We start from the raw sequence: 27,404 nt of genomic DNA on the forward strand, positions 1-27,404 counted from the left end.
TTTAGCAATTTTTCAACATAATCACCATTTCTGTCAATGCATTTTTGTAGACTCTGTGGCAGTTTTTGTATGCCCATGTCATACCAGCTCGCCGCCATGCTGTTCAGAAAGTTATGAACCTCTTCTTTCACCTCATCATCAGAGCTGAATCGCTTTCTGGGCAAATGTTCTTTCAACCTAGGTAACAGGTGATAGTCACTGGGCGCAAAGTCAGGACTATAGGGGGGAGCTGGGTGATTATGTTCCACTGAAACTGGTGCAGGAAAGCAAAGGTTTGCCGAGTGATGTGTGGGCAAGCGTTGTCATGGAGAATGTGTATACCCTTGCTCAGCATTCCTCTTCTCTGGTTCTGAATTGCCGGTTTGAGTTTTTTCAGAGTCTCACAGTACCTGTCAGCGTTAACTGTGGGCCCAGCAATTCAGCTCCGATGACGAGGTGAAAGAAGAGGTTCATAACTTTCTAAACAGCACGGCAGCGAGCTGGTATGACATGGGCATACAAAAACTGCCACAGCTTCTACAAAAATGCATCGACAGAAATGGTGATTTTGCCGAAAGATAGCTAAACGTTCAAGCTGTAAACTGATGTAAACCACTGTAGAAATAAACAGGTCTATGTACTTATAAAAAAATAGGAGACCTTAGTTTTGGGATTACCCTCGTAGGAAAGCAGTAAAGTGACATACACTTGCTTTGTTTCAGATTGTAGCAATAGTGCTCACATGGATGACTAGTGTCCTCCATGCTATAGTAATATCTCAGAAACAATGCAGCCCTGCATAACTGAAAGCCAATGATGGCTGAAGCTAACAGATGGAGAGTAAACAGAAAGATAAAAAAATGACATGAATTAAATCCAATCCAGTCATTCACAATACATTGGGAAAATTATGTGGATGATGAGTGTCATCTGCACAAGCAATGGAGAGTTAAGTAGTTGTTGTTTCCATGCTTCACACCCAAATGGATTGATTAGAAGGGGAATAAACCTCTGCCATGCACTTCACAGTGGTTTGCAGATTATGTATGTAGATGTAGATATAGAAATTGGACCAACAACCTCATGATTACAAGTTCAAAAATCTATACAGCTAGGGATCGCTTTACCAAAGGGGTCAATATTTCTCTCTCTCTCTCTCTCTCTCTCTCTCTCTCTCTCTCTTTTTTTTTTTTTTTTTTTTTTTTGCTTAAAAGCTCTCAAAAATCATTTAAAACAATCAGTTTTACCAAATGTTTTTGAGAAGTGCACGGTACTGCTTTAACAGACTGATGGGAGAGCATTAACCTTTAAATTCTACAATCATGGGGAAAACTGAAGAGGGGTAGCCCATAATGTCGCTTTGTCATATTTCTAATGTTTAGTGATATATAAAAGACAAGATATGCATACAAGAATATACTTTCGTATATTGACGACACCTTCCCTCCACTTACCTGCTCCTCCTCTCTATCCCGACCGACACTCAGAGAAACAGCGTCTGTCCTGAGAATGCACGCGGGTCATCGGAGAGGACGAGGGCGGAGACGAGGCGCGCGAGCCCGCGCTCCTCGCCGGCGGAGAGCCAGTGCACCACGACGACCGCCTTGCGCAACTTCTCGTGGTGGCGCGCCATGTGGCGGCCCGAGCGGTGCAGCTCCAGTGCCGACACACCGCGCATGCCGTCCCCCTCCGGGTGCTCGATCACGTGCACGATGACACCCTGCCGACAGAAGTGTACCACTTACTGCCGCCTCGGCCTACCCGACAACTCATTCTCGTTTCAGTTACCGAAAGGAGGAATTGACAAAAAACTGCACGTGGTATGTAATCTGGAATGACGGTCAGCTGTAGGCATACAAGTAATTTAAACTGCCTCAAAAGCGAGTGTGCTAGTCGTAATATTATCAGGAGTATCAATATGTTCATCACCGGGTTCTGCTTTGTGAGGTATCGGATTGTTCACTTATTTTGATGCCACAGTATCAGTCAGTACCTTTTGCAATTTTTGCATCCTATACCATCTGTTTGTTAACCAAACAATTTCATTTTAGGTTGTTCATTTATGTTTTCTAGAGGCAAAGCTTTACATAGTTTAAATGTGTTGTTCTGTCACATTGGGGGTATTTTTTCTATAACTTTATTTATTTATTGTTTTAGAATTGTACAGGGTGGTGAAAGCGATGTAGGCAGAAATGGAGAAGTGGTTGTCAGGAGTGACTGAGAGTCATGAATTCTAATAAACTGTCTGCATATATTGCAGTTTTGACTTTACATTAGGACCCTTTGGGTGGATGTAGTTATACCCAGTCATGTGGGTGACAGGGGTGAGAGGCAACATATTAAAAGACATTACAAAAAAACACTAATATGTCTGGGGCAAATGCTGAATAATAGAGAGAAGCAGAGGTAAGTTGCAAAGGTCAGGGGCAGATGGCTTAAGCCGTCTCCTCTGTAGGAGGTGGTAAATACCAGATAGTGTAATTCGGAAGTCTGTATCTGCAGACAGCCACGGGAGGCACTCACGTGGCCTCTTTCTCGAGCCTCCTGATTTGATGTTCAAAGAATGCTGCACTATGCTGCATCTTAGTACACACTCTGTACCGTTTTTGGACTTTGATCCATTAATTCCAGCACTCATATAGTGGCATGTGTAATTAGTGACAACAACTGGATGACAATTAAAATTATTAACTTGCAGGGGCCCACATTGTAACTAACAATTGAGGTTGTACATCATTTGGAAAGTTTTAAAATAGGTATACTAAAGGCCACAATGTGTCTCTGTAAATCAAATGAGTTTAATGACAAATAATAATATGAATCCTGTAGGTAGCACCTACATCACCCCTCGTTATACTAAACTCTGCCTGAACAGGCTTCGGAAGGCACAACGGTAGTGCCCGACCGCCGTGCCATCCTCACCTGATAGGCATCACTGAACACAGATACGGAGAGGGGGTATGTAGTCAGCACACCGCTCTCCCGGCTGTTTTCAGTTTTCGTGACTGGACCCACTACTGCTCATTCAAGTAGCTCCTCAACTGGCATCACAGGGGCTGAGTGTACCCTGCTTGCCAACAGCACTCGGCAGATCTGAACAGTCACCGTCACCCATCTGAGCCTGAAAGTGCTTAACTTTGGTGATTTGACAGGAACTGCTGTTACCACTTGCAGTGAGGCCATTCGATTATGCATGCTTCTACAGCCTTGCGTTTGGCCTCTAGCCATTCCTGATTAGATATTTTGCACTTTTTGCCATTTCATTTTTTCGTCATCTGTAATCCATTTTGCCTGCTTCGTTTACTACATTTTTATATTTTCACCTTTCATAAATTAGATTCAATATGTTGGGTGTTGTCCAATGATTTCTACTGGAAGTAGTCTTTTTGCATAATTGTCCTTTGCTGCCTTCTCTATTTCATCTCTAAAAGCTACCCACTCGTCTTCAACTGCATTGCTTTCCCCATGTTTCAGTCCAACATTGTCAAATGCTTGCTCTGAAACTCTCAATAACTTCTGATTCTCTAAGTTTATCCATGGTCTACCTCCTTCATTTCTGTCCTTTTTGCAATTTCTTTACTCTTAGTCTGTAGTTTGTAACCAATAAATTATGGTCAGAGTCCATCTCTATCCCTGGAAATGTCTTACCATTTTAATATATAATCAATCTGAAACGTGCCAGTGCCCCATGACTTTTTCACACATACAACCTTCTTTCATCGTTCTTAAACCAAATGTTTACAACGATCAAATTTCGCTCTGTGCTAAATTTTACCAGGCAGCTCCCCCCCCCCCCCCCCTCTCCCTATTAATGTTCTCCCACTACATTTCTTCCTCTTCCATTTACTACTATCAAATTCCAGTCTTCCATGACTATTAAATTTTAATCTCCTTTATCTATTTGAATTATTTCTCATCATCTGCAGAGCCAGTAGGTTATAATATGTAGTACTGTGGTAAGTGTTCACTTCCTGTCTACCTTTGTTAAGATAATGTATTCATTTATGCAGAGTAGCTTACCCCGATTCCTACTTTCTTATCCATTATTAGACCTACTCCTGTATCACCTCTATGTCTTTTAGTATTCATAGCCTCATTCACCTGAAGGGAGATACTTTTCTTCCTGCCACTATACTTCACTAATTTCCAATATACCTAACTTCAACCTATCCACTTCCCTTTTTAAATTCTTCAATCTACCTACTCAATTACATTATCTAAGATTCCACACTTTGATCTGTAGAACATCCATTTTGTTTCTCCTGATTACATCATCTTCCTGAGTGTTCGCTGCCTGGAGATCCAAATGAGGACTAATTTACCTCTGGAATGTTTTACTCAAGAGGATGCCTGCATCATTATGCCATAAATTAGAGCTGTATGTCATCAGGAAATATAATGGCTGTGTTGCGTTGTGGTTGAATCTATGGTACAGTTATGTGTTGTGCAGAGGCCTGTGAGCCATTCCACTGTGGCAAGGTTCATGTTGTATACTAATGGTCTTGGAGGCAGTATTAATAGTAACCTCAGCCTTTTACCAGTTGATGCAGTTATCCATAATAATGAAGCTGCATAAATAAAAATAAAAAAAAGCTGCATAAATATTGAGTCATGCCGTGATAAAATTTCAAAGTGGTGTATAGACTGGCAACTTGCTTTTAATGTTTCAAAATTTAAAATCATCACTCAAGAAAATGAAATAATATGCTATGCTATAATATACAATATCAATGAGTCATAAATTTGATTTGGTCAACTTGTACAAATCCCTGGGTGTAACAATTTCTATGAATATGAAACTGAATGATCACATAGCCTCAATCAAAGATAAGGTACGTGGCAGACATTGGTTCAGTGACAGGATATTATGAAAATGCAGTCTACAAAGGAGACCACTTACAAATCAATTACGCTACCCATCCTAGAGTATTGCTCAAGTGAGTGGGACCCATACCAGATAGGACTAATAGGGAATGTTGAATGCATGTTAAGAAAGCGAGCACAAATGATCACAGGTTTATCTGCCTCACTGAAGATCACAAAGGCGATGCTAAAAAAACTGAAATGGCAGACACTAGAAGATGATGCAAACTGTTTCAAAAATACTTCAGAATTAATTAGACTGTGAATTCCTTGGCATCACCTATATTAGGTATAGATCTACTACCCAAAAGTGACATGAAAATTTCTGCTGGGCTTCGGACTCAAACTTGGATTTCCTCTTACCGTGAGTAGTCACCTTAACCACTTCATCTGTCTGTGCACACTCCCTGGACTGACAAAAACTTTCATATATCACACTATCTACATCCTTATATCATAGACCAATAATTTCATCACCGAATGCTCCCACCATTATGTGAATTCCCACAGTAGGGAGAACGAGACGATGAGGAGTTAAGACCAATGTTACTATCGAGTCCAAGTAATTTTGTGAGCATTAGGTGTTGAAATTAGTGGAGTACAATGTAGGATGTAGACAGTGTGACATATGGAAGTTTGGGTCAGTCTGGGAAGTCAAAGTAGTTAAAGAGACCACTCATGATAAATGGAATATCCGGGTTCAAGTGTTGGTCTAGTACAAATTTTCATATGTCACTAATGAGTATTAAATCTTTACCTGATGCAACTTATATCAAGGATTTAGCAGTCAGCTAATTAATTTTAAAGTATTTAGTACAGCTGTGGAATGTCAACAGTTGCTGTTCTTTCAGACATCCCATCAAAGCCCACCTGCAATTGAGCTTTAAGTGAGGAATCTATAAATACATTACAACTGCCTAACTTCTGATGCCATAAGAATTGCACCTGTTACAACACATGCAGATGTGTTTAAGCAACTGTTAATCCTGTATTGCGTAAGTGACTGGGACAGGAAGAATCCCTCATATCTCGTGGACTTCACCGAGGTTTTTCTGAGCACAGATGTAGATTTCATCAACAATGCGTTTGAGAATTTATGTGGGCTTTGGTCAGCTTATTGGAGTGTCAGTAATGGAATCTTTCCAAGGGCAGACGTGTATCATCAGTGTACTGGAAAACACTGTGACAGTATTTAGTGGGCAGGATGAAGTGATATGTAGTAATTTGCAGGAATATAATTTCATTTCTCAAGGTGAATTTATTAATGGCAAAACTTGTAGAATTTAGCATTTGCAACCACTGTAAGACTCAATCCAAGTGGCTAATCTGATTGAAAACCTCTGTTTAAACCAAATAATAGTGAATAAGTTTATTAAGTTGCTTTATAAGGTTGAGCCAGATAGTAGGGGATTCTATCTTTATTTTATTTCAAAAGGCTTATTTCATTCTCCTGTTGTGGTCAAGCATTAGCCGGTAGCTTCAGCTGCCTGTAATTTCCTCATCCCATGGCCTGGCAACAGAAAGTGAGCACCAAGGTGGGCTTTTCGATCATGCGCCTCCATAGTGTGCTGACAAGGTAACGTCACTTAGGCGAAGCTGACCAAGCCACGCTTCACAACTTTCCATGCCGCCCCCACAATTTTCTCAGCTCCTGGCCAATCAGGAAATTGCGTGGCCATGATAGAGGTACCCTGCCGCCCGTCGGCCAAAAACGCTCTCTCTGCTGCGTGCCTTGTGGCTGTGAACGTTATCTTCTCTTCCCAGTGCTACGGCACTGAGGACTTTGTTTCTGTAGCTGCCACGTCATTCGGACTTGTACGAATGGCAACCACCACTTTTCTTTAACTTCGCCTAAGTTTGCTGCGAACTATGTTTCGCCCACCACTACATCTTGGCTCACCCTCGCCTCCCCTGGCCTGACTCATGTTGCCCATTTGAATTTTCATCTGTTGGTTTTTCTACAAATAAATGGCCTTATTTCAAGAAAAGATGTCAGAACAATATCTATTTCTTTCAACACATTCACCCACTGCCTTAGCCACTCCTAACAGAGCCGTTCCTGCACAGCTTGATTTCTTGTATTGCTATGAAAAAAGAGTAAAATTTAGCAATTTATTTCACCATTTTATAAACAATTATTAGCCATAGTTCCCTACTGCAGAAGACAGAAATATGCAGAATGACAGGTACACAGTAAGAACAACTCCTGTCCCACGGTCCTGGTGTAGTGTCTACTTTACGTGATCAGTTGCCACATTTGATACGTAAATTAAGTTATGACGGTGTTGTATAGTCCTGAATTTTCCCTTTTGGAAGTAAGGGCCATTTTGATGTAACTGATACAACAGGAAGTTGATGAGCTGACCAATACCAGTACATTATGAACTGTCTGACACCCCCATTTGTGCAGTCAAAAAAAATTACTTTTTCTAAAATAAAGAAGTTACGCAGCATTCCAAAATATCGATTACTAATAATTCACAAATATAGATACTGCCACAAGCTGTGCTGCAAGCAGTGTGGCACTGTGGTTAGTGTCATTGATCAGTGTGCTGTGGGTTGCTAGCTCAAACCCAACCACCAGCAATTATTTGTATTTAATATTTGTAATTTCCGGAAGGTTCTCAAAAGTTCCTACATTTTTAATGGTTGCTTATTTTGAGATATTCCATGTATGTCTACACAGCAGCACTCTCCACCTGAGAGTTCAGTGTTGTTCTGTTCTGTTCTGCTCTGCTCTGGTTGTACGTGATAAACATGCCTTCACTTCTAAATGTTGTACTTTCCCGATAATCCTGCTTTCAGATTTGGACTCGAGTCTGGATAGCATGTGACAATATATATATATGTTTCTCAGTTTAATAACAGTGAAATAACATTTTGCACATTTTATGTAGCAAATAATGCAACACTAATATGTATACTCCACTGTTTATTGTAACCAAAGTCTGCATATGTTTTATGCAAAAAATGTAGTTATTAGAAAAACTAAAATAGACACAGATAAAACCTATTAAATAAATAATATACAAATGCGGGGAAGTGTTAGAAGTAGCAATATGTGAAAAAGAAATGTAGAATGTGACTAATGGAAAAACATTAAACAGTTATTACATAGTTAATAATAAATATAAGAGCTAAATAATTTCTGATTAAAAAGTTTTTAAAAAAATGCTGTACTGTAATGAAGTTAACCAAGATGGAACTTTGATTCTTATGAGGTATTCTGCTGAATGTTGTTAGGGTATAAATGTATATGTGACAGAGGCCATGGGAGATTGATTTGACAAGCAGACTGCACATTTTTGTATAGCGCATTTTTCAGATAAATGGAAATTTATGACAATAGTGTGGAGCTAGCTGCAAAAAGCTGAACCAAAACATCCAGCTATTGAGATAAGTTTTAAAATGGGCTTGCAGTTCAGTAATTTAACATTGCTGTCATTATTGCTGGCATGTGGTTCTGTGTTATAGGTCGTAAACTGTAAAAACACTTGAGGCTGTTACACTGATGCTAAATTATATTTTTGGACATTTTAGACAGAATGCAAATGTTACACCAGCCATTTCATCTGCTCACAATTTCAGTTTTCGCACACGCATTTTTATTTCATTCCGATAAATTAAAGTTCTCATTTCTCAAATTCCCTGTTACCAACTTGACAGAAAATCTTAGGAAGTTCTGGTCTTACGTTAAATCAGTAAGTGGATCGAAACTGCATATCCAGACACTCTGGGATGATAATGGCATTGAAACAGAGGACGACATGCGTAAAGCTGAAATACTAAACACTTTTTTCCAAAGCTGTTTCACAGAGGACGACCGCACTGCAGTTCCTTCTCTAAATCCTCGCACGAATGAAAAAATGGCTGACATCAAAATAAGTGTCCAAGGAATAGAAAAGCAACTGAAATCACTCAACAGAGGAAAGTCCACTGGACCTGACAGTATACCAATTTGAGTATACACAGAGTACACGAAAGAACTTGCCCCCCTTCTAACAGCTGTTTACCGCAAGTCTCTAGAGCAGGGCTGGCCAAATGCTGCACAGTGTGCAGACGTGCGGAAGTACTGCACATGTGCGACAGGGAGCGACAGTGACATCTGTTATTAGACATGTGTCCTAAATGAACGGCGGTGGCTCCACTTCCCTGTTTATGTGGTACAAGCAAGAGGAAAATTGGTCATTAAACCGATTGTTTCAATGTATACTTACATTTAGGTTTTTTTTAAAAATATGTGAAGGGCTACGCTCAGCTGAAGTCGATAAAACATAACATTCATCTAATTGTCGGTTATTATGCAGATTTCATACGGGACTGATGAAAGATATAGCAATAATGGTATTGAAATAACAGGTGATCAGCGAGCGGTCTGCGGTTATGATTCTGTTCAGAGGTCAGTGAGACAGAAATTATGTGAGTGTAACTGAGGGCACCGAGAATTAGTTATAGGAAACCTTGCATTAGTTTAATGTTATTTGAAATCATGAATAAAGTTCGTTGGAAGTCGCTAAGTGCTCTCTTTCTTAAATACTAGCTCAAAAACATCACGCATATTTACATGCCGTCAGTCAAGCTGCCTTAATAAAAACCCACGGTTGTTAACTGTATTACATGTCTTACTGGTTTAGACTGTTAACATAATAGTAGATGTTTCAATGAGTAGACTGTGATAGTATTTTAAATGTTTAATACACGAAAACCCTTCCCATGGTTAGCTTGCAAGCTGTGGAAAGAGCACTAGATTGCGCCGGTACAGTGTGTCCCAGCAAGTGGATAAAGCGACATCTGTGGGTAGAAACATGCACTACAGGAACGCTGACGGCTACGGCGTACACGCTGTGACCCGGAAGTTGCACGTTATAGGAAACCTTGCATTAGTTTAATGTTATTTGAAATCATGAATAAGGTTCGTTGGAAGTCGCTAAGTGCTCTCTTTCTTAAATACTAGCTCAAAAACATCACGCATATTTACATGCCGTCAGTCAAGCTGCCTTAATAAAAACCCACGGTTGTTAACTGTATTACATGTCTTACTGGTTTAGACTGTTAACATAATAGTAGATGTTTCAATGAGTAGACTGTGATAGTATTTTAAATGTTTAATACACGAAAACCCTTCCCATGGTTAGCTTGCAAGCTGTGGAAAGAGCACTAGATTGCGCTGGTACAGAGTATCCACTTTGAAGCTGTACTGGCCCATTTAAGAACCAAAAACAAAGAAATAGTGGTTGCTGGTGATTTCAATGTAGATTTCCTTAAAGACTCTCCCAATAAGAACTTATTTGAGTTAGTAACACTATCATTCAACTTAATTCCCACAGTAAAGTTCCCCACTAGGATAGCCACTTGCTCACAAACAGCCATTGATAATATCTTTATAGAAAAGTCAAATGAACAAAATTATATTACAAAACCAATAGTCAATGGCCTCTCAGACCATGACATGCAGTTCCATCTGTTAAATGTTAATACTGAACAGGATATAAAATCTGTTAAATCTGAGCTCAAGAGGGTAATCAGTAAGCCAAAAATTGATTATTTTAGGACACTCCTCAGAGACATTCACTGGACTGATGTTTACAGTGCTCATGGCATGAATGAAAAATATAACATTTTTGCTAATAAAGTGCTTACCTTATTCGAACACTGCTTTCCCCCAAAACTTACCAAGGTTAGAGCAAAGTCTACAAAGAAGCCATGGATTACTCGAGGAATAGGGGTATCTTGTAAAACAAAAAGAAAACTGTATCTGTCAATCCGAAACATTTCCAATGTTGATGCTATAGCACATTATAAGAAATACTGCAAAATATTAAAGACTGTAATACGGATGTCAAAGCAAATATATTACAAGGAAAAGATAGTCATATCAGATAACAAAATAAAGACAATATGGGATATAGTGAAGGAGGAGACCGGTAGAACCAGACATGAAGAGGAACAAATAGCATTAAGAGTAAATGATGCATTGGTGACAGATGTGTATAGTGTTGCAGAACTTTTTAACAAACATTTTATAACTGTTACTGAAAAGATGGGGTTGTCAGGTTCGGTAGATGCTGCTATGGATTACCTTAGACCAGACATTTCAAGTAACTTCCATAATATGAATTTGACCCTCACTACCCCAACAGAAATAATGTCCATCATAAAATCTTTAAAATCAAAAACATCTAGTGGGTATGATGAAATATCAACAAAGTTAATTAAAGAATGTGATTCTGAGCTAAGTAACATATTAAGCTATCTGTGTAACCAGTCGTTTATCAGTGGAATATTTCCTGAATGGCTGAAATATGCTGAAGTTAAGCCACTGTTTAAGAAGGGAGATAAAGAAATAGCATCAAATTTCCGTCCGATTTCACTGTTGCCAGCATTCTCAAAAATTTTCGAAAAAGTAATGTACAGTCGTCTTTATAACCATCTTATCTCAAATAACATACTGTCAAAGTCACAGTTTGGATTTCTAAAAGGTTCTGATATTGAGAAGGCTATCTACACTTACAGTGAAAATGTACTTAATTCATTAGACAAAAAATTGCAGGCAACTGGTATATTTTGTGATCTGTCAAAGGCATTTGACTGTGTAAATCACAATATCCTTTTAAGTAAACTAGAATATTATAGTGTAACAGGAAATGCTGCAAAATGGTTCAAATCTTATATCTCTGGCAGGAAACAAAGGGTGTTATTAGGAAAGAGACATGTATCAAGCTATCAGGCATCATCCAACTGGGAACTAATTACATGTGGGGTCCCACAAGGTTCCATTTTGGGGCCCTTACTTTTTCTTGTGTATATCAATGACCTTTCATCAGTAACATTACCAGATGCCAAGTTTGTTTTGTTTGCTGATGATACAAACATTGCAATAAATAGCAAATCAAGTGTAGTCTTAGAAAGATCAGCCAATAAAATATTTGTGGACATTAATCACTGGTTCCTAGCCAATTCTTTGTCACTAAACTTTGAAAAAACACACTACATGCAGTTCAGAACTTGTAAGGGGTGTCCCAAGAGTATATGTCTAACATATGATGACAAGAAGATAGAAGAAGTGGACGGTGTTAAATTCTTGGGATTACAGCTTGATAATAAATTCAACTGGGAGGAGCACACCACAGAACTGCTGAAGCGTCTTAACAAATCTCTGTTTGCAATGCGAATTTTGTCAGACATAGGGGATATAAAAATGAAAAAGCTGGCATACTATGCTTACTTTCATTCCATAATGTCATATGGGATTATTTTCTGGGGTAATTCATCAAGCCAAGCTAAAGTTTTCCGGGCACAAAAACGTGCAGTAAGAATTATATGTGGTGTGAACTCCAGAACATCCTGCAGAAGCCTGTTTAGGGAACTAGGGATACTAACTACAGCTTCCCAATATATTTATTCCTTAATGAAATTTGTCATTAAAAATATATCACTTTTTCAAACCAACAGCTCAATTCATGGAATCAATACTAGAAATAAGAATAATCTTCACAAGGATTTAAAGTCACTTAGTCTTGTACAAAAAGGTGTGCATTATTCAGGAACACACATTTTCAATAACTTGCCAGCAGCCATAAAAAGCTTAACAACCAATGAAATTCAGTTTAAGAGAAGCCTAAAGGATTTATTGGTGGCCAACTCCTTCTACTCCATTGATGAATTTCTTAGTAAAACCAACTGATTTGTATATAAGTACAACATAACTTCTGCACAATTTCAATGCAGTAATGTGTTCACTGAAAATTTGTGTGTGTGTGTGCTTGTGTGTGTGTAAGTATAATCTAACTTCTGCACCATTTCAGTGCAGTAATGTGTTCATTGTAAATAAGTATTACAGTAGTTGTATTACATGTTTCTTACCTTATAAATAAATATAAAACTTTTTTATTTTAAATTCAGTGCAATAGTATTTGTAAAATGACTCTTAGTGTTCATTAAAGAATGATGATCATTCCACTTGGGGCCTGTGGAATGGTAAATTAGCTTATTTGTTTTAGTTGTAAATATTTGTCATGTATTGTTGTTTTTCTGACATGTTCCACATCCTGGAGGACCTCCTCACTACGGATCAATTGGAATGAAAGTAAATCTAATCTAATCTAATCTATCCCAGCAAGTGGATAAAGCGACATCTGTGGGTAGAAACATGCACTACAGGAACGCTGACGGCTGCGGCGTACACGCTGTGACCCGGAAGTTGCACATGTGCAGGAGCACCGCACGCGTGCAGAATTTCTGGCCGGCCCTGCTCTAGAGGAATGGAAGGTTCCAAATGATTGGAAAAGAGCACAGGTAGTTCCAGTTTTCAAGAAGGGTCATCCAGCAGATGCGCAAAACTATAGGCCTATATCTCTGACATCGATCTGTTGTAGAATTTTAGAACATGTTTCTTGCTCGCGTATCATGTCATTTATGGAAACCCAGAATCTACTCTGTAGGTATCAAGATGGATTCCGGAAACAGCGATCGTGTGAGACCCAACTCGCTTTATTTGTTCATGAGACCCAGAAAATATTAGATACAAGCTCCCAGGTAGATGCCATTTTCCTTGACTTTCGGAAGGCGTTCGATACAGTTCCGCACTATCGCCTGATAAAGTAAGAGCCTACGGAATATCAGACCAGCTGTGCGGCTGGATTGAAGAGTTTTTAGCAAACAGAACACAGCATGTTGTTCTCAATGGAGAGACGTCTACAGACGTTAAAGTAACCTCTGGCGTGCCAGAGGGGAGTGTTATGGGACCATTGCTTTTCACAATAAATATAAATGACCTAGTAGATAGTGTCGGAAGTTCCATGCGGCTTTTCGCAGATGATGCTGTAGTATACAGAGAAGTTGCAGCATTAGAAAATTGCAGCGAAATGCAGGAAGATCTGCAGCGGATAGGCACTTGGTGCAGGGAGTGGCAACTGACCCTTAACATAGACAAATTTAATGCATTGCGAATACATAGAAATAAGGATCCTTTATTGTATGCTTATATGGTAGCAGAACAAACACTGGTAGCAGTTACTTCTGTAAAATATCTGGGAGTATACGTACGGAACGATTTGAAGTGGAATGATCATATAAAATTAATTGTTGGTAAGGCGGGTGACAGGTTGAGATTCACTAGGAGAGTCCTTAGAAAATGTAGTCCATCAACAAAGCAGGTGGCTTACAAAACACTCGTTTGACCTGTTGTTGTTGTGGTCTTCAGTCCTGAGACTGGTTTGATGCAGCTCTCCATGCTACTCTATCCTGTGCAAGCTTCTTCATCTCCCAGTACCTACTGCAACCTACATCCTTTTGAATCTGCTTAGTGTATTCATCTCTTGGTCTCCCCCTACGATTTTTACCCTCCACGCTGCCCTCCAATATTAAATTGGTGATCCCTTGATGCCTCAGAACATGTCCTACCAACCGATCCTTTCTTCTGGTCAAGTTGTTCCAGAAACTTCTCTTCTCCCCAATCCTATTCAATACTTCCTCATTAGTTATGTGATCTACCCATCTAATCTTCAGCATTCTTCTGTAGCACCACATTTCAAAAGCTTCTATTCTCTTCTTGTCCAAACTATTTACCGTCCATGTTTCACTTCCATACATGGCTACACTCCATACAAATACTTTCAGAAATGACTTCCTGACACTTAAATCTATACTCGATGTTAACAAATTTCTCTTCTTCAGAAACGCTTTCCTTGCCATTGCCAGTCTACATTTTATATCCTCTCTACTTCGACCATCATCAGTTATTTTGCTCCCCAAATAGCAAAACTCCTTTACTACTTTAAGTGTCTCATTTCCTAATCTAATTCCCTCAGCATCGCCCGACTTAATTCGACTACATTCCATTATCCTCATTTTGCTTTTGTTGATGTTCATCTTATATCCTCCCTTCAAGACACCATCCATTCCGTTCAACTGCTCTTCCAAGTCCTTTGCTGTCTCTGACAGAATTACAATGTCATCGGCGAACCTCAAAGTTTTTATTTCTTCTCCATGGATTTTAATACCTACTCCAAATTTTTCTTTTGTTTCCTTTACTGCTTGCTCAATATACAGATTGAATAACATCGGGGAGAGGCTACAACCCTGTCTTACTCCCTTCCCAACCACTGCTTGCCTTTCATGTCTCTCGACTCTTATAACTGCCATCTGCTTTCTGTACAAATTGTAAATAGCCTTTCGCTCCTTGTATTTTACCCCTGCCACCTTTAGAATATGAAAGAGAGCATTCCAGTCAACATTGTCAAAAGCTTTCTCTAAGTCTACAAATGCTAGAAACGTAGGTTTGCCTTTCCTTAATCTTTCTTCTAAGATAAGTCGTAAGGTGAGTATTGCCTCACGTGTTCCAGTATTTCTACGGAATCCAAACTGATCTTCCCTGAGGTCGGCTTCTACTAGTTTTTCCATTCGTCTGTAAAGAATTCGTGTTAGTACTTTGCAGCTGTGGCTTATTAAACTGATAGTTCGGTAATTTTCACATCTGTCAACACCTGCTTTTTTTGGGATTGGAATTATTATATTCTTCTTGAAGTCTGAGGGTATTTCGCCTGTTTCATACATCTTGCTCACCAGATGGTAGACTTTTGTCAGGACTGGCTCTCCCAAGGCCGTCAGTAGTTCCAATGGAATGTTGTCTACTCCGGGGGCTTTGTTTCGACTCAGGTCTTTCAGTGCTCTGTCAAACTCTTCACGCATCGTTTGACCTATACTTGAATATTGCTCGTTTGACCTATACTTGAATATTGCTCATCAGTGCGGGATCCGTACCAGGTTGGGTCGACAGAGGAGATAGAGAAGATCCAAAGAAGAGCGGCGCGATTCGTCACAGGGTTATTAGGTAAGCGTGATAGCGTTACGGAGATGTTTAGCAAACTCAAGTGGCAGACTCAGCAAGAGAGGCACTCTGCATCACAGTGTAGCTTGCTGTCCAGGTTTCGAGAGGCTGCATTTCTGGATGAGGTATCGAATATATTGCTTCCGCCTACTTATACCTCCTGACGAGATCACGAATGTAAAATTAGAGAGATTCGAGTGCGCACGGAGGCTTTCCGGCAGTCGTTCTTCCCGCGAGCCATATGCGACTGGAACAGGAGAGGGAGGTAATGACAGTGACACGTAAAGTGCCCTCCCCCACACACCGTTGGGTGGCTCGCAGAGTATAAATGTAGATGTAGATGTAGATGTAGAGGTACCCACCTGCTTCTCAACATCGAGCACCGTGGCCAGGTCGAGCAGCTGCCCGTCCTGTGAGATCTCGTGCACGTGGAAAAAGACCACCGTGTTGTACGTGGAGGTGACCGCCGGTGCCGCTGCAGCCGTGGCGGGCGGGGTGCCAGGTGGGGAGTCGCCGGGCTCCGGGATGCTACCCGTCGTGATGCGCGCCAGCTCACCCACCCGCGGGGTCAGCTCCTCCGCGAGCAGCCGTGCCGCCTCCGTGTCTGCCGCTGCCACCACGCACACGCGTGTGCTGCGCTCTGCAGGGATGGGCGACTGTTGTTCAACTCCGGTATGCAGTGGTATAAATAGAGGGTTATTTTAAAAGGCTGTTGGTGTCTAGAGACAACAGAAAACATAAGATTATTATTGTTGCAGTGATGGATAGGCAAAGCCTCCAAGTTTGTTTCTGCACAGAGAACAGTGCGGACTATTACATTACAATACCGTGAAGACAGCATGTAACAAATGTAAAATTGTCATTGAGAGTACCACATATTCGAATATGCAAAAGATAACCATTTCAGCACAACCACAGAAAGTAAGTAGGAGTAATGCCATCTACAAGCTGCATATAGGAGTGATTATGCAGTGAGTTACTCTTTTATAAATTGCACTTGAATACTGGTTGTTTGTGAGAAGAATGTGTTATGCATTGTGTAAGGGGGAAAAAGCATCTACCGATGTATGTCAGAATTCAGGAGTAGCATTAGTGTGGCCTATTGTGACTGTCTTTATCATTTCATATTGCTGCTCATCTTGATCGAGGTCTCACAACTCTAATGAGAAAATGGAATTGGTGGGTTCAGGAGCGGCATACTAATTACCACATATTTAGTGAACGAGACAACAGACAGTGTATGCTCAGACATGCAGGATTATACAGGCATGCTATGTACCTCACGTCAGGAAATGGGTTTGGTTGTGAAACACACCCGACCTTTTAGTCACAAATAATCCTGATCTAATAGAGAGCATCATGACGGATACAGAGATTAGTGAACACAAGGTCACTGTAGTGAGGCTTAAAACCATATCAACTAAAACCACTAAAAATAAACACAAAATATATCTATTTAAAACAGCAGATAAAAAGTCGCTTGATGCCTTCCTAAGAGAGAGTCTCCATTCCTTTCAAGCTAATTATGTAAGTGTAGACCAGATATGGCCCAAATCCAAAGATACAGTATTGACAGCAATGGATAGATTCATACCGCATAAGTTAATAAGAGATGGGACTGATCCACCATGGTATACAAAATACGTCAGAACACTGTTGCAGAAGCAATGAAAAAGCGCGCAAAATTCAGAAAAATGCAAAATCCTCAAGACTGACTAAGTTTCACGGAAGCTCGAAATTTAGTGTGGACGTCAATGCAAGATGCTTTTAATAGTTTCCACAATGAAATATTGTCTCAAAATATGGTAGAAAACCCCAAGAGATTCTGGTCGGATTTAAAGTACAGCAGTGGCAAAGAACAGTCAATACCGTCACTGTGCGATAGCGATGGCAATGTTACCGATGATGGTGCCACTAAAGCGAAGTTACTAAATACAGTTTTCCGTAATTCCTTCACGAAAGAAGATGAAATAAATATTCCAGAATTTGAAACCAGAACAGCTGTTAGCATGAGTGACATAAAAGTAGACATCTTAGGTGTTGCGAAACAACTAAAATCACTGAAGAAAGGCAAGTCTTCCAGTCTAGATGGTATACCAATCAGGTTCCTCTCAGAGTATGCAGACACAATAGCGCCTTTCTTAGCAATCACATGCAACCACTCACTTGATGAAAGGTCTGTTTGTAAAGACTGGAAAGTAGCACAGGTCACATCAATATTCAAGAAGGGAAATAGGAGTAACCCATTGAATTACAGACTCACTGACCTCAATTTGCAGTAGGATTTTGGAGCATATACTGTACTCAAACATTATAAATCACCTTGAAGAAAATGACTTACTGATACATAACCAACACAGATTCAGAAAATATCGTTCCTGTGCAACACAAAGTAATGAGTGCTGTCGACAAGGGATCTCAGATCGATTCCATATTCGTAGATTTCCAGAAGGCTTTTGATACCGTTCCTCACAAGCGACTATTAATCAAATTGCGTGCATATGGAGTATCATCTCAGTTGTGTGACTGGATTCATGATTTCCTCTCAGAGAGGTCACAGTTCGTAGTGACGGTAAATCATCGAGTAGAACAGAAGTGATATCAGCATTCTGCAAGGTAGGGTCATAGGCCCTCTGCTGTTCCTGATTTATATAAATAATCTAGGTGATAATCTGAGCAGCCCCCTTAGATTGTTTGCAGATGATGCTGTAATTTACCGTCTAGTAAAATCATCAGGCGATCAATTCCAGTTACAAAATGATCTAGAGAGAATTTCTGTATGGTGTGAAAAGTGGCAATCTGCACTACACAAAAAAAGTGTACATGGGTACTAAAAGAAATCTGATAAATTATGGGTATACGATAAATCGCACAAATCTAAGGGCTGTCAATTTGACTAAATACCTAGGAATTACAATTACGAGCAACTTAAATTGGGAAGATCATATAGATAATATTGTGGGGAAGGTGAAACAAAGACTGCGCTTTGTTGGGAGAACACTTAGAAGGTGCAACAAACCCACTAAAGAGACAGCCTACATTACACTTGTCCGTCCTCTGCTGGAATATTGCTGCGCGGTATGGGATCCTTACCAGGTAGGATTGACGGAGGACATCGAAAAAATGTAAAGAAGGGCAGCTCGTTTCGTGTTATCGCACAATAGGGGTGAGAGTGTCACTGATATGATACGTGAGTTGGGGTGGCAGTCACTGAAACAAAGGCGTTTTCTTTGTGGCGAGATCTATTTATGAAATTTCAATCACCAACTTTCTCTTCCGAATGCGTAAATATTTTGTTGACACCCATCTACGTAAGGAGAAATGATCATCATAATAAAATAAGATAAATCAGAGCTCGAACGGAAAGATTTTGGTGTTCCTTTTTTCCCCATGCGCCATTCGAAAGTGGAATGGTAGAGAAGTAGTATAAAAATGGTTCGATGAATTCTCTGCCAGGCACTTAAGTGTGAATTGTAGAGTAAGCATGTAGATGTAGATGTAGAAGACATTATTTACACAACGTCTGTAGAAGCACAGACTGTCAGCATGGCAATCCTCATTTTGTCTTCCCCTGCCACAACAGCACAATGTGGCTGTGGGAGGGGGCAGACCTGTCAAGCTATCTTTACAAACCACCAACTCTTGTTCATGTCCTATAAGTTTTGTTCATTGTTTCAAGTGATAGAAGCTGTCCCTTCAGTTTCAGTGTACCAACAAACCATACACATCGTATGACAAGGTTCTTTGCACTTAAATAAAAATATTAGTTCTGTGCAGGCTATCAGTTTCATCAGGAACTTTGCAGTTCAGTGAATAAAGTTGCTATGTGGGCTACTGAAGTGCAGTATGCATGCCCTTTACTGAGACTGAACTGATGTTACTGGTTGATATGGTATCTTCCTCATATAATTTCATGTGTAAGGTCAACACAGTTTTACAGTAATACCAACTATTGTTGTTAAGTACAAGATCTTCACTTTCCAAGTTTCAACAATAGCTGCATCACTTCTCACAATGAGACCTTACGGACAGACAATCTTTGAATTTCTTAGTATTTATAGCACTTGCAGATCATTTCCAAGACATAAATTCCCTAAACCAGTAGTACGAAACACACACACGTACGCACACTGTAAATCATTAAGGCAGTCTTCAGTCATCAGTAGCCAAGTGAGCAACGTAAAAGCTTGGGAATTGTATAGTCACTGATTCAGTTCTCACTGGCAGTAATATTATTTTTCTTTTTATTTAAATTACACATTTATTAGCAAATAAAAATGTTGATTAATGAACAGTGAATCATATTTTCAAATAAAAAGTCGATATTTTTATTTTTAATTACTGGTCATATGAAAAATTAAAATTTGATATATACATGCAAAATACCTTGTTGTTAAATGAGAAACATTATGCACCTCAGCAATACTGTTCAATCTCTAAAAATAAAAGACTGTTGTATTCTTTATTTGAGGTTTCGCATTTTCACACCAAGTTTTTCTTTTTGTTAACTAACTTTTTTATTTGTAAATGAAAAGGCAACTTGAACCAGGAAAAAAAGGTTATGTTGCTGCTAGCAAGGTTTGAATCAGCAACTTCACAATTACAAAACTTTTACAATATTGCAGCACCTGAGTTATTCTGATTATGATGCAAAGTTCCTTTGGACATGCATGAAGGTCCAAAGGAACAGGCACTGTGGCGACTACAGCCGTTATAAAATACAATCCGGCACGGATTTTCATTGTAGTCACTCCACTGTACAGCTGATGGTTGGAACGCAGCATCTGCGGCTAACCGACCACTTTCCATGAAGTAGGGCCGAGGCTGTTCCTCAGCTAAGTAACATAGCTTGACATGGTACCACGGTATTAGCTTTTTATGTTTGACCGTGCCTTATTCTGGCATGTATTAGTTTATTTTATGCTTCTGAAGAAGGCTAGATTACTCTAGCTGAAACCTGGGTAAAGACCAGTAACTTTTCGCAACTGAGGCAGATCTTTGACGTATTAATTTATCACAGCTGCTGACAGGGCTGCAAAATGTTAAAAATTCTTATAAACATGATAGTGCTACCGACCTGACCATGTCTTCAGTTCACTTTTTCAGGCGACAGAGTACACATTTTGTCATCGATGTATGTCAGTGTCTCTGGCAGACTTTCTTTGCACTCTGTCATTCAATATGAAATGGACAGATGATGTTTCAATATACGGCCCGTGCTTTATGTCAACTCTGTGTCTTCACACTTTGCTGTGGGACTGTTCTGTCACTGCAGATTGCAGCAAATAATGTAAATAAATATTCCTGTCTATCCTAATGTGCATCATAAATCCAGAACAAGATAACTAATAAGGGGAAACTGCCATAAGTCACTCTCTGATATAGTTGAAACTCAGCAGGGTGAAAGAAGGGTGAAAATAAAGGGACACCTGTTCTGGCTTATGCGCCCAGACATAATAGTTTCCAAGAAAATGGCAGTCAAAGTTTCGATGCCACTTCATCAGCCCTCTTGTTCAGCATGTATCCAAGTAAGGTGGTATTGGAGCAGCCAGGAGCAAAGTTTCGAATTTCTACATCCTGTGTTCAAATTCAGTCTTATGTTTTCTTTTTTCTTTTGTTGTCACAAAAGTATGTGGCATCAATATTTTTTGTGACATCTTGAAATACGATGGAATTAAAACTTCCTGGCAGATTAAAACTGCGTGCCCGACCGAGACTCGAACTCGGGACCTTTGCCTTTCGCGGGCAAGTGCTCAACCAATTGAGCTACCGAAGCACGACTCACGCCCGGTCCTCACAGCTTTACTTCTGCCAGTATCTCGTCTCCTACCTTCCAAACTTTACAGAAGCTCTCCTGTGAACCTTGCAGAACTATCACTGCCCGCGAAAGGCAAAGGTCCCTAGTTCGAGTCTCGGTTGGGCACACAGTTTTAATCTGCCAGGAAGTTTCATATCAGCGCACACTCCGCTGCAGAGTGAAAATCTCATTCTGGATACAATGGAATTATTGAAAAACGAAGTAAGCACTTAAATAATATTAAAACATCATTTATCATCACAACTGGCATGGATTAAGACATTCCAGAAAACTGTTACCAACAGTAATTGTTTGTCTCTAATAAGTCAGTGGCAAATTTTGTCATTTAGTCCAACAAGACTTAAACCAAGTAATAGAATGGCAGTGGCCACAAAATTGGGTGAGCTCACAGAAGAAACCACTCATCATTTTTCGGAAAAGTTTTCCAAACTTACATAAAAATGAGGCCGTTTCTCTACATTAGTGACTTACGGAATGGACAAAGTCATCACTCCTTACATGATTGGCTGTTAGTCGATGAAATGGGAAAACCAAACTTTTCATTAAAAGTAATTCCACCAAAACTGTATGCATTTTTGTTAATCATGTGATGTATACTTTCACTGAAAAGTATCACCCTGGGGAACACATTGGTTCTCTTGAGCATAAAAGTAAAAATGAAAGCAAAAACTGAAATACTAGAAGTAACATGTTTTTAATTTTCAGTTGCCACTTAGTATATAAGACTTGTGGCAATAAAATCTGTTTCTAGTAAGATTTGAAAGGATCATTTCTTTTGAAAGTACTTCCATTAGATTTCACGATGGCACAAAAAGTGTTGATGTCACATAGTTCCGTAACAATGAGAGAGAGAGAGAGAGAGAGAGTAAAGAAAAAGAAAACATATGACATACGACTGAATTTGAACATGGAGCACAAAAATTTGAAGCTGTGCTCCTTGCTTCCCTCTTCTCACCCCCCCCCCCCCCCCCTCCCAAGGGCTCCAAAACCCACGCATTTTGTTTACTGGCCAAAGACACTACCCCTAGAGCACAGGCTTGCTCAGCCACTGCACTATCAACTCTCTTGTATACTTGTTGCACAATCAGAGTGATGTAATAACTCTGAATCTTCTGACCATCACTTGGTCAGAAACTACTGAAAGTTGGCACCTAAGCCAAAATGTGTGTACCTTTATCTTCCCCTTCTTTCAACTGCCAAGTTTCAACTGTATCAGAAAGCAGCCTATGGTGTGTTCCTCTCATGAGAAAAGGCGAGCATGTCTGAAGTGTTTGTCACCCGGTATGTTTGAGAAGTGCAGCAGTGGTGCACCAGAAGCATGACTGCCAAGTATCGAATGAAGCAGTCTGAGTGTTAAATAATCATTATCTGCACTTTCGCAGAAATGTGTTGCATCTACATTTTTCATTCTGCCCACTGACACCATCAACATTCACACACAGCTGTAGCTCACCCCTGAGGCAGCCGGCAGCGGCATACACGTCCCTCTTGTGGGTGACCTTCCAGAGGTCTGGTGGTCCCTCCAGGAGACGTGGCCGCACCCCGGCGTGCCGCAGAACCAGAGCAAGGCACTCTGTCCCGCGATCCAGTTCATCCTCCGTGCTCTGCAATGCAAAACATTTCTCTGCACAAGTGTCTTAAAATTACGCTGAGTCAATATTTTCACAATCAAATGGCACATAGAAAAAAGATAATTTGTCTCACAATCCACATTGCTTGTAGATTCTGGAAAAGCTCTTGACCGAACTGATTGTGATAAATTATGGACAAGAATGAATGATAGAAGTTACCCAGCACACTTCATCAGTAGAATTGAAAGCTTATATTGTGAAATAAAAATAGTAATGAATACAGGGGAAAAGATTACAGATGAGATAAAAATCAACCAAGGAGTTCAAATGGCTCTGAGCACTATGGGACTTAACATCTATGGTCATCAGTCCCCTAGAACTTAGAACTACTTAAACCTAACTAACCTAAGGACAGCACACAACACCCAGCCATCACGAGGCAGAGAAAATCCCTGACCCCGCCAGGAATCGAACCCGGGAACCCGGGCGTGGGAAGTGAGAACACTACCGCACGACCACGAGATGCGGGCAACCAAGGAGTGAAATAGGGGCGTTCTCTTTCACCCAATCTTATTAACATTTACACATGTGTGGGGTCTGTTGTTTCAGAATTGCCCAAAAGAACAGACACTATTTTTGAGCCAGCAGCCACTATGAATTAATACAAAAACGACATACAGACTTGGTAATTTCCAACAAATGGTGCACATCAAAATCACGGGCTGACAACGAGCAATATACAGATGGAATGCTTCACTCTCAAGGTGTTGACAAGAGAGATGATAAACGACAAATGTATTGAAAATAGAAAGTCATTAAAGAAGAGAGAGTAACAGCACTTATTTCACTCACAGGAATTAAAGAAATCAATACTATCACTTACATTATTTATCAGGTATTGGCATCATGTACAATACCGTGTCTGATGTAAGCACCATTCCTTTCCCAGCACACATTTTTCACATGTTGCTGGAAAATTGGGAGAAACTCACAGGAGAGATATTTACCAGATACTCATAAGTAGTGAAAATACAAAAACTGAAGTGCTTACTCTCACACAAAGTTCAACTACTGTCAGGTGACGTTCCACTTCAAGGATCAAGCACTCGATACATATAGTTTGCAGTGAGGTTATGGTTTTGATGTGCACTGTTTCCTGGAAATTACCACAGACCTTAGCTGTGAGCAGGCATTTACTGCAATCTATTGGGTGCAGATGTCTCAGTGGTCAGGGCTTTTGCCTAGTAAGGAGAGGACACAGGTTTAACTTTCCCCACTGATTACAATCAATGCTCACTCACAGCCCAGGTCTGTAATTCCTCTGTGTATTTTTAACACTTATGCTGACTAAGACCTGGGGTTCAAACCTGAGTCATCCTATAATTTTTTTTCTGTTAGTGATCACTCGTTTCAGCTCTGGTGGTCTTTGTTATGTGATAAACGTTGAACTGCACCAGGGTTCAAAGTCTATGTTAAACTGCAGACCCCCTTTAACTGGCTGGGTAAATCGGTTCAAAAGTCAGAAGAAGGCAACAGGATGATCTTGTCTGGTAAAGCACTGTGGTGCTCGGTGCAACCTTTGGGTTGATGACAAATTTACCCTGCAGCTATAGTGACAGTGTCCTTAAAAATTTGAAATCTGATGATTACCAAGGAATTAAATTGGATAAACAAGTGAATCTAAGCACACTACTATTTGCAGATGAAAAACTAATAATTTGAGTATAAAAAGATGACTTTCAGTTAATAGCACATTGAATAAAACATATATGTATAGAATAAAGTCTTAAAACTTCATTACACAAGATGAAAGTTGTGGTCTTTCTAGGTAAATACCCAGTATGGTCATGATAGTATGATGGTCACTCCAAAAGAAATGCACACTATTTTTGTAAAAATACAGTTTTCATTCTGCATGTGTGAAAAATTTACAGTGTGTAGATACATCCTTCCCACTTCTTTTCAAACTTACTTCAACATGTTCCCGTGAGTGGTGCCGTCACAGCATGTCTTCAAGATGGCTGCTACACTTGATGTTCGTCAGAAGCAACGTACTGTCATAGAATTCCTGTGCTGTGAAAATGAGACCGTGGGAAACGTCCACAAGAGGTTGAAAAAGGTGTATGGAGATGCTGCTGTTGATCACCGTACAGTTAGTCGGAGGGCAAGCAGGTGACGTGATGAAAGCGGGCATGGCAATATTGAGGATTGTCCTCACAGCGGCAGGCCTCGTATTGCACATACTCCAGACAATGTGCAGAGAGTTAACCAATTGGTGACTGCTGACAGAAGCATCACAGTGAATGAATTGTCATGCTTTGTTGGGATAGGGGAAGGAAGTGTTTGCAGAATACTGAAAGTGTTCGCGTTCAAAAAGGTTAGTGCCAGGTGTGTTCCCAGGGTGTTGACAGTGGCTAACAAAGAAACAAGAAAAACGGTATGCAGCAAACTTTTGGAACAGTACGAGAATGGTGGAGATGAATTTCTTGGAAGAATTGTGACAGGTGATGAAACATGGCTCCTTCATTTTTCACCAGAGATGAAGAGGCAATCATGGAATGGCATCATGCAAATTCACCCAAGAAAAAAAAAAAAAAAAATTCAAAACCACACCTTCTGCTGGAAAAGTTATGGCTATGGTGTTTTTCGATTCCGAAGGATTCTTGCTTGTGGACATCATGCCAAGTGGAACCACCATAAATTCTGATGCATATGTGAAGACACTGAAGAAACTTCAAGCTCGACTGAGTCGTATTCGACCACATCGGCAAAAGCAAGATGTTTTGCTGTTGCACGACAATGCACGACCACATGTCAATCAAAAAACCGTGGAAGTGATCACAAAACTCGGATGGACAACACTGAAACACCCACCTTACAGTCCTGACCTGGCTCCATGAGACTATCAGTTCTTTGGGAAACTGAAAGACTCTCTTTGTGGAACAAGGTTTGAAGATGATGACTCCCTTGTGCACGCTGCCAAACAGTGGCTCCAACAGGTTGGTCCAGAATTTTACCATGTGGGCTTACAAGCGCTGGTTCCAAGATGGCATAAGGCAGTTGAGAGGGATGGACATTATGTGGAGAAATGAAAATATTGTTCCTAAAGGATGTATCAACACACTGTAAAACTTTCAAACATGTAGAATAAAAGATGGATTTTAAAAAAAAGAGTGTGCAATTCTTTTGGAGTGACCCTCATAATTAACAATGAAGTAACTGAACATTTGTCAAATTTTTAGCTACCTGGCATGCTACACTAGTTAAATTATGATAATGAAAAAGATACAAAAACTGAATTTAATAGAATTACTGTAATACCATAACTGCTGTATAGAAATGAAAATCGAGTAAACAAAGAGAAAGATGACAGCAAAATATAGACAGGAGATGCGAGATTCTTGAAGAGAGCGACTGACAATATAGAGATTTGTTAAAGATTGAAATGAGTTGAATTTACATGGCACATTTGGACAGGTGTCTCTCTCTCTCTCTCTCTCTCTCTCTCTCTGTCTCTCTCTCTCCCCCCCCCCCCTCCTCTCTCTCTCTCTCTCTCTCGCTCACACACACACACACACACACACACACACACACACACACACACACACACACACACACACAGAAAGTTCACAACCCAGCTGGGAATCGAACCGAACCCAGCTGGGAATCGAACCCGGGGCCTTGTTATCGAGAGTCAGCAACGCTAATTACAAGACCACAAGTTGCTGACAATGAATACAGAGATAGAGGTAAGCAACATGTGAATATAATGAGAGATGACAGACTACCCAGGATAATCCTGAACTACAGGCTGGAAGGTAGCAGAGACATACACTGACCAAGAAAACAATGAACATAAACTTCATGAAGACAGTATACGCAGATTCCTAATCCCTGTACATAAGACAATGTCGACAACAATGTGGTCTTCTTTTCCACATTCACAGATTAACTTGGCTGGGAATTATTGCATTTTAAACATTAATATGACCACCGCCTACATTTAAAATGAAGAATCATGATTTTCTGCTTATCCCTACACATTGCCTGATTTATCAACAACATTTGTGTTCCAAAAGCATAAAACTGAATACTGAATGAGTTTGGTTGTGAAAATGACCAATTCTATTTGAGCAAAAGGATTCAATCAGTGCTTGTTCAGAGCATTTCTGGATGACGTTGGTTGTGAATATGGAGATTTACCTTATAAATTAGAGGTTCGCTGGCTCAGTCGTGCTCAAGTTCTGGAGCGCTTCATCGAACTGCACCAAGATATATCGTTACTCATGGAAATGAAGGAAGAAAGTGTTCATGGGCTGCTGGATTATAGATGGATTTGTAATTT

General features: G+C 40.1%; 1 protein-coding gene across 1 annotated transcript in view; it reads right to left on the reverse strand.

The window, feature by feature from the left end:
- Window positions 1-27,404, reverse strand: part of LOC126109714 (D-ribitol-5-phosphate cytidylyltransferase-like) — a 58,996-nt gene that overhangs the window by 12,734 nt on the left and 18,858 nt on the right. Inside the window, exons 4-6 of the mRNA XM_049914768.1 lie at window positions 22,942-23,092; window positions 16,033-16,310; window positions 1,434-1,699 (exon numbers count right to left, since the gene is read on the reverse strand). Of these exons, the coding sequence (XP_049770725.1) occupies window positions 1,463-1,699; window positions 16,033-16,310; window positions 22,942-23,092 (666 nt within the window). The 3' untranslated portion in view covers window positions 1,434-1,462. The remainder of the gene's footprint in view (window positions 1-1,433; window positions 1,700-16,032; window positions 16,311-22,941; window positions 23,093-27,404) is intronic.

Source organism: Schistocerca cancellata, chromosome 12, assembly GCF_023864275.1.
Source record: "Schistocerca cancellata isolate TAMUIC-IGC-003103 chromosome 12, iqSchCanc2.1, whole genome shotgun sequence".
In the NCBI taxonomy this organism is placed as follows: Eukaryota; Metazoa; Arthropoda; class Insecta; order Orthoptera; family Acrididae; genus Schistocerca; species Schistocerca cancellata.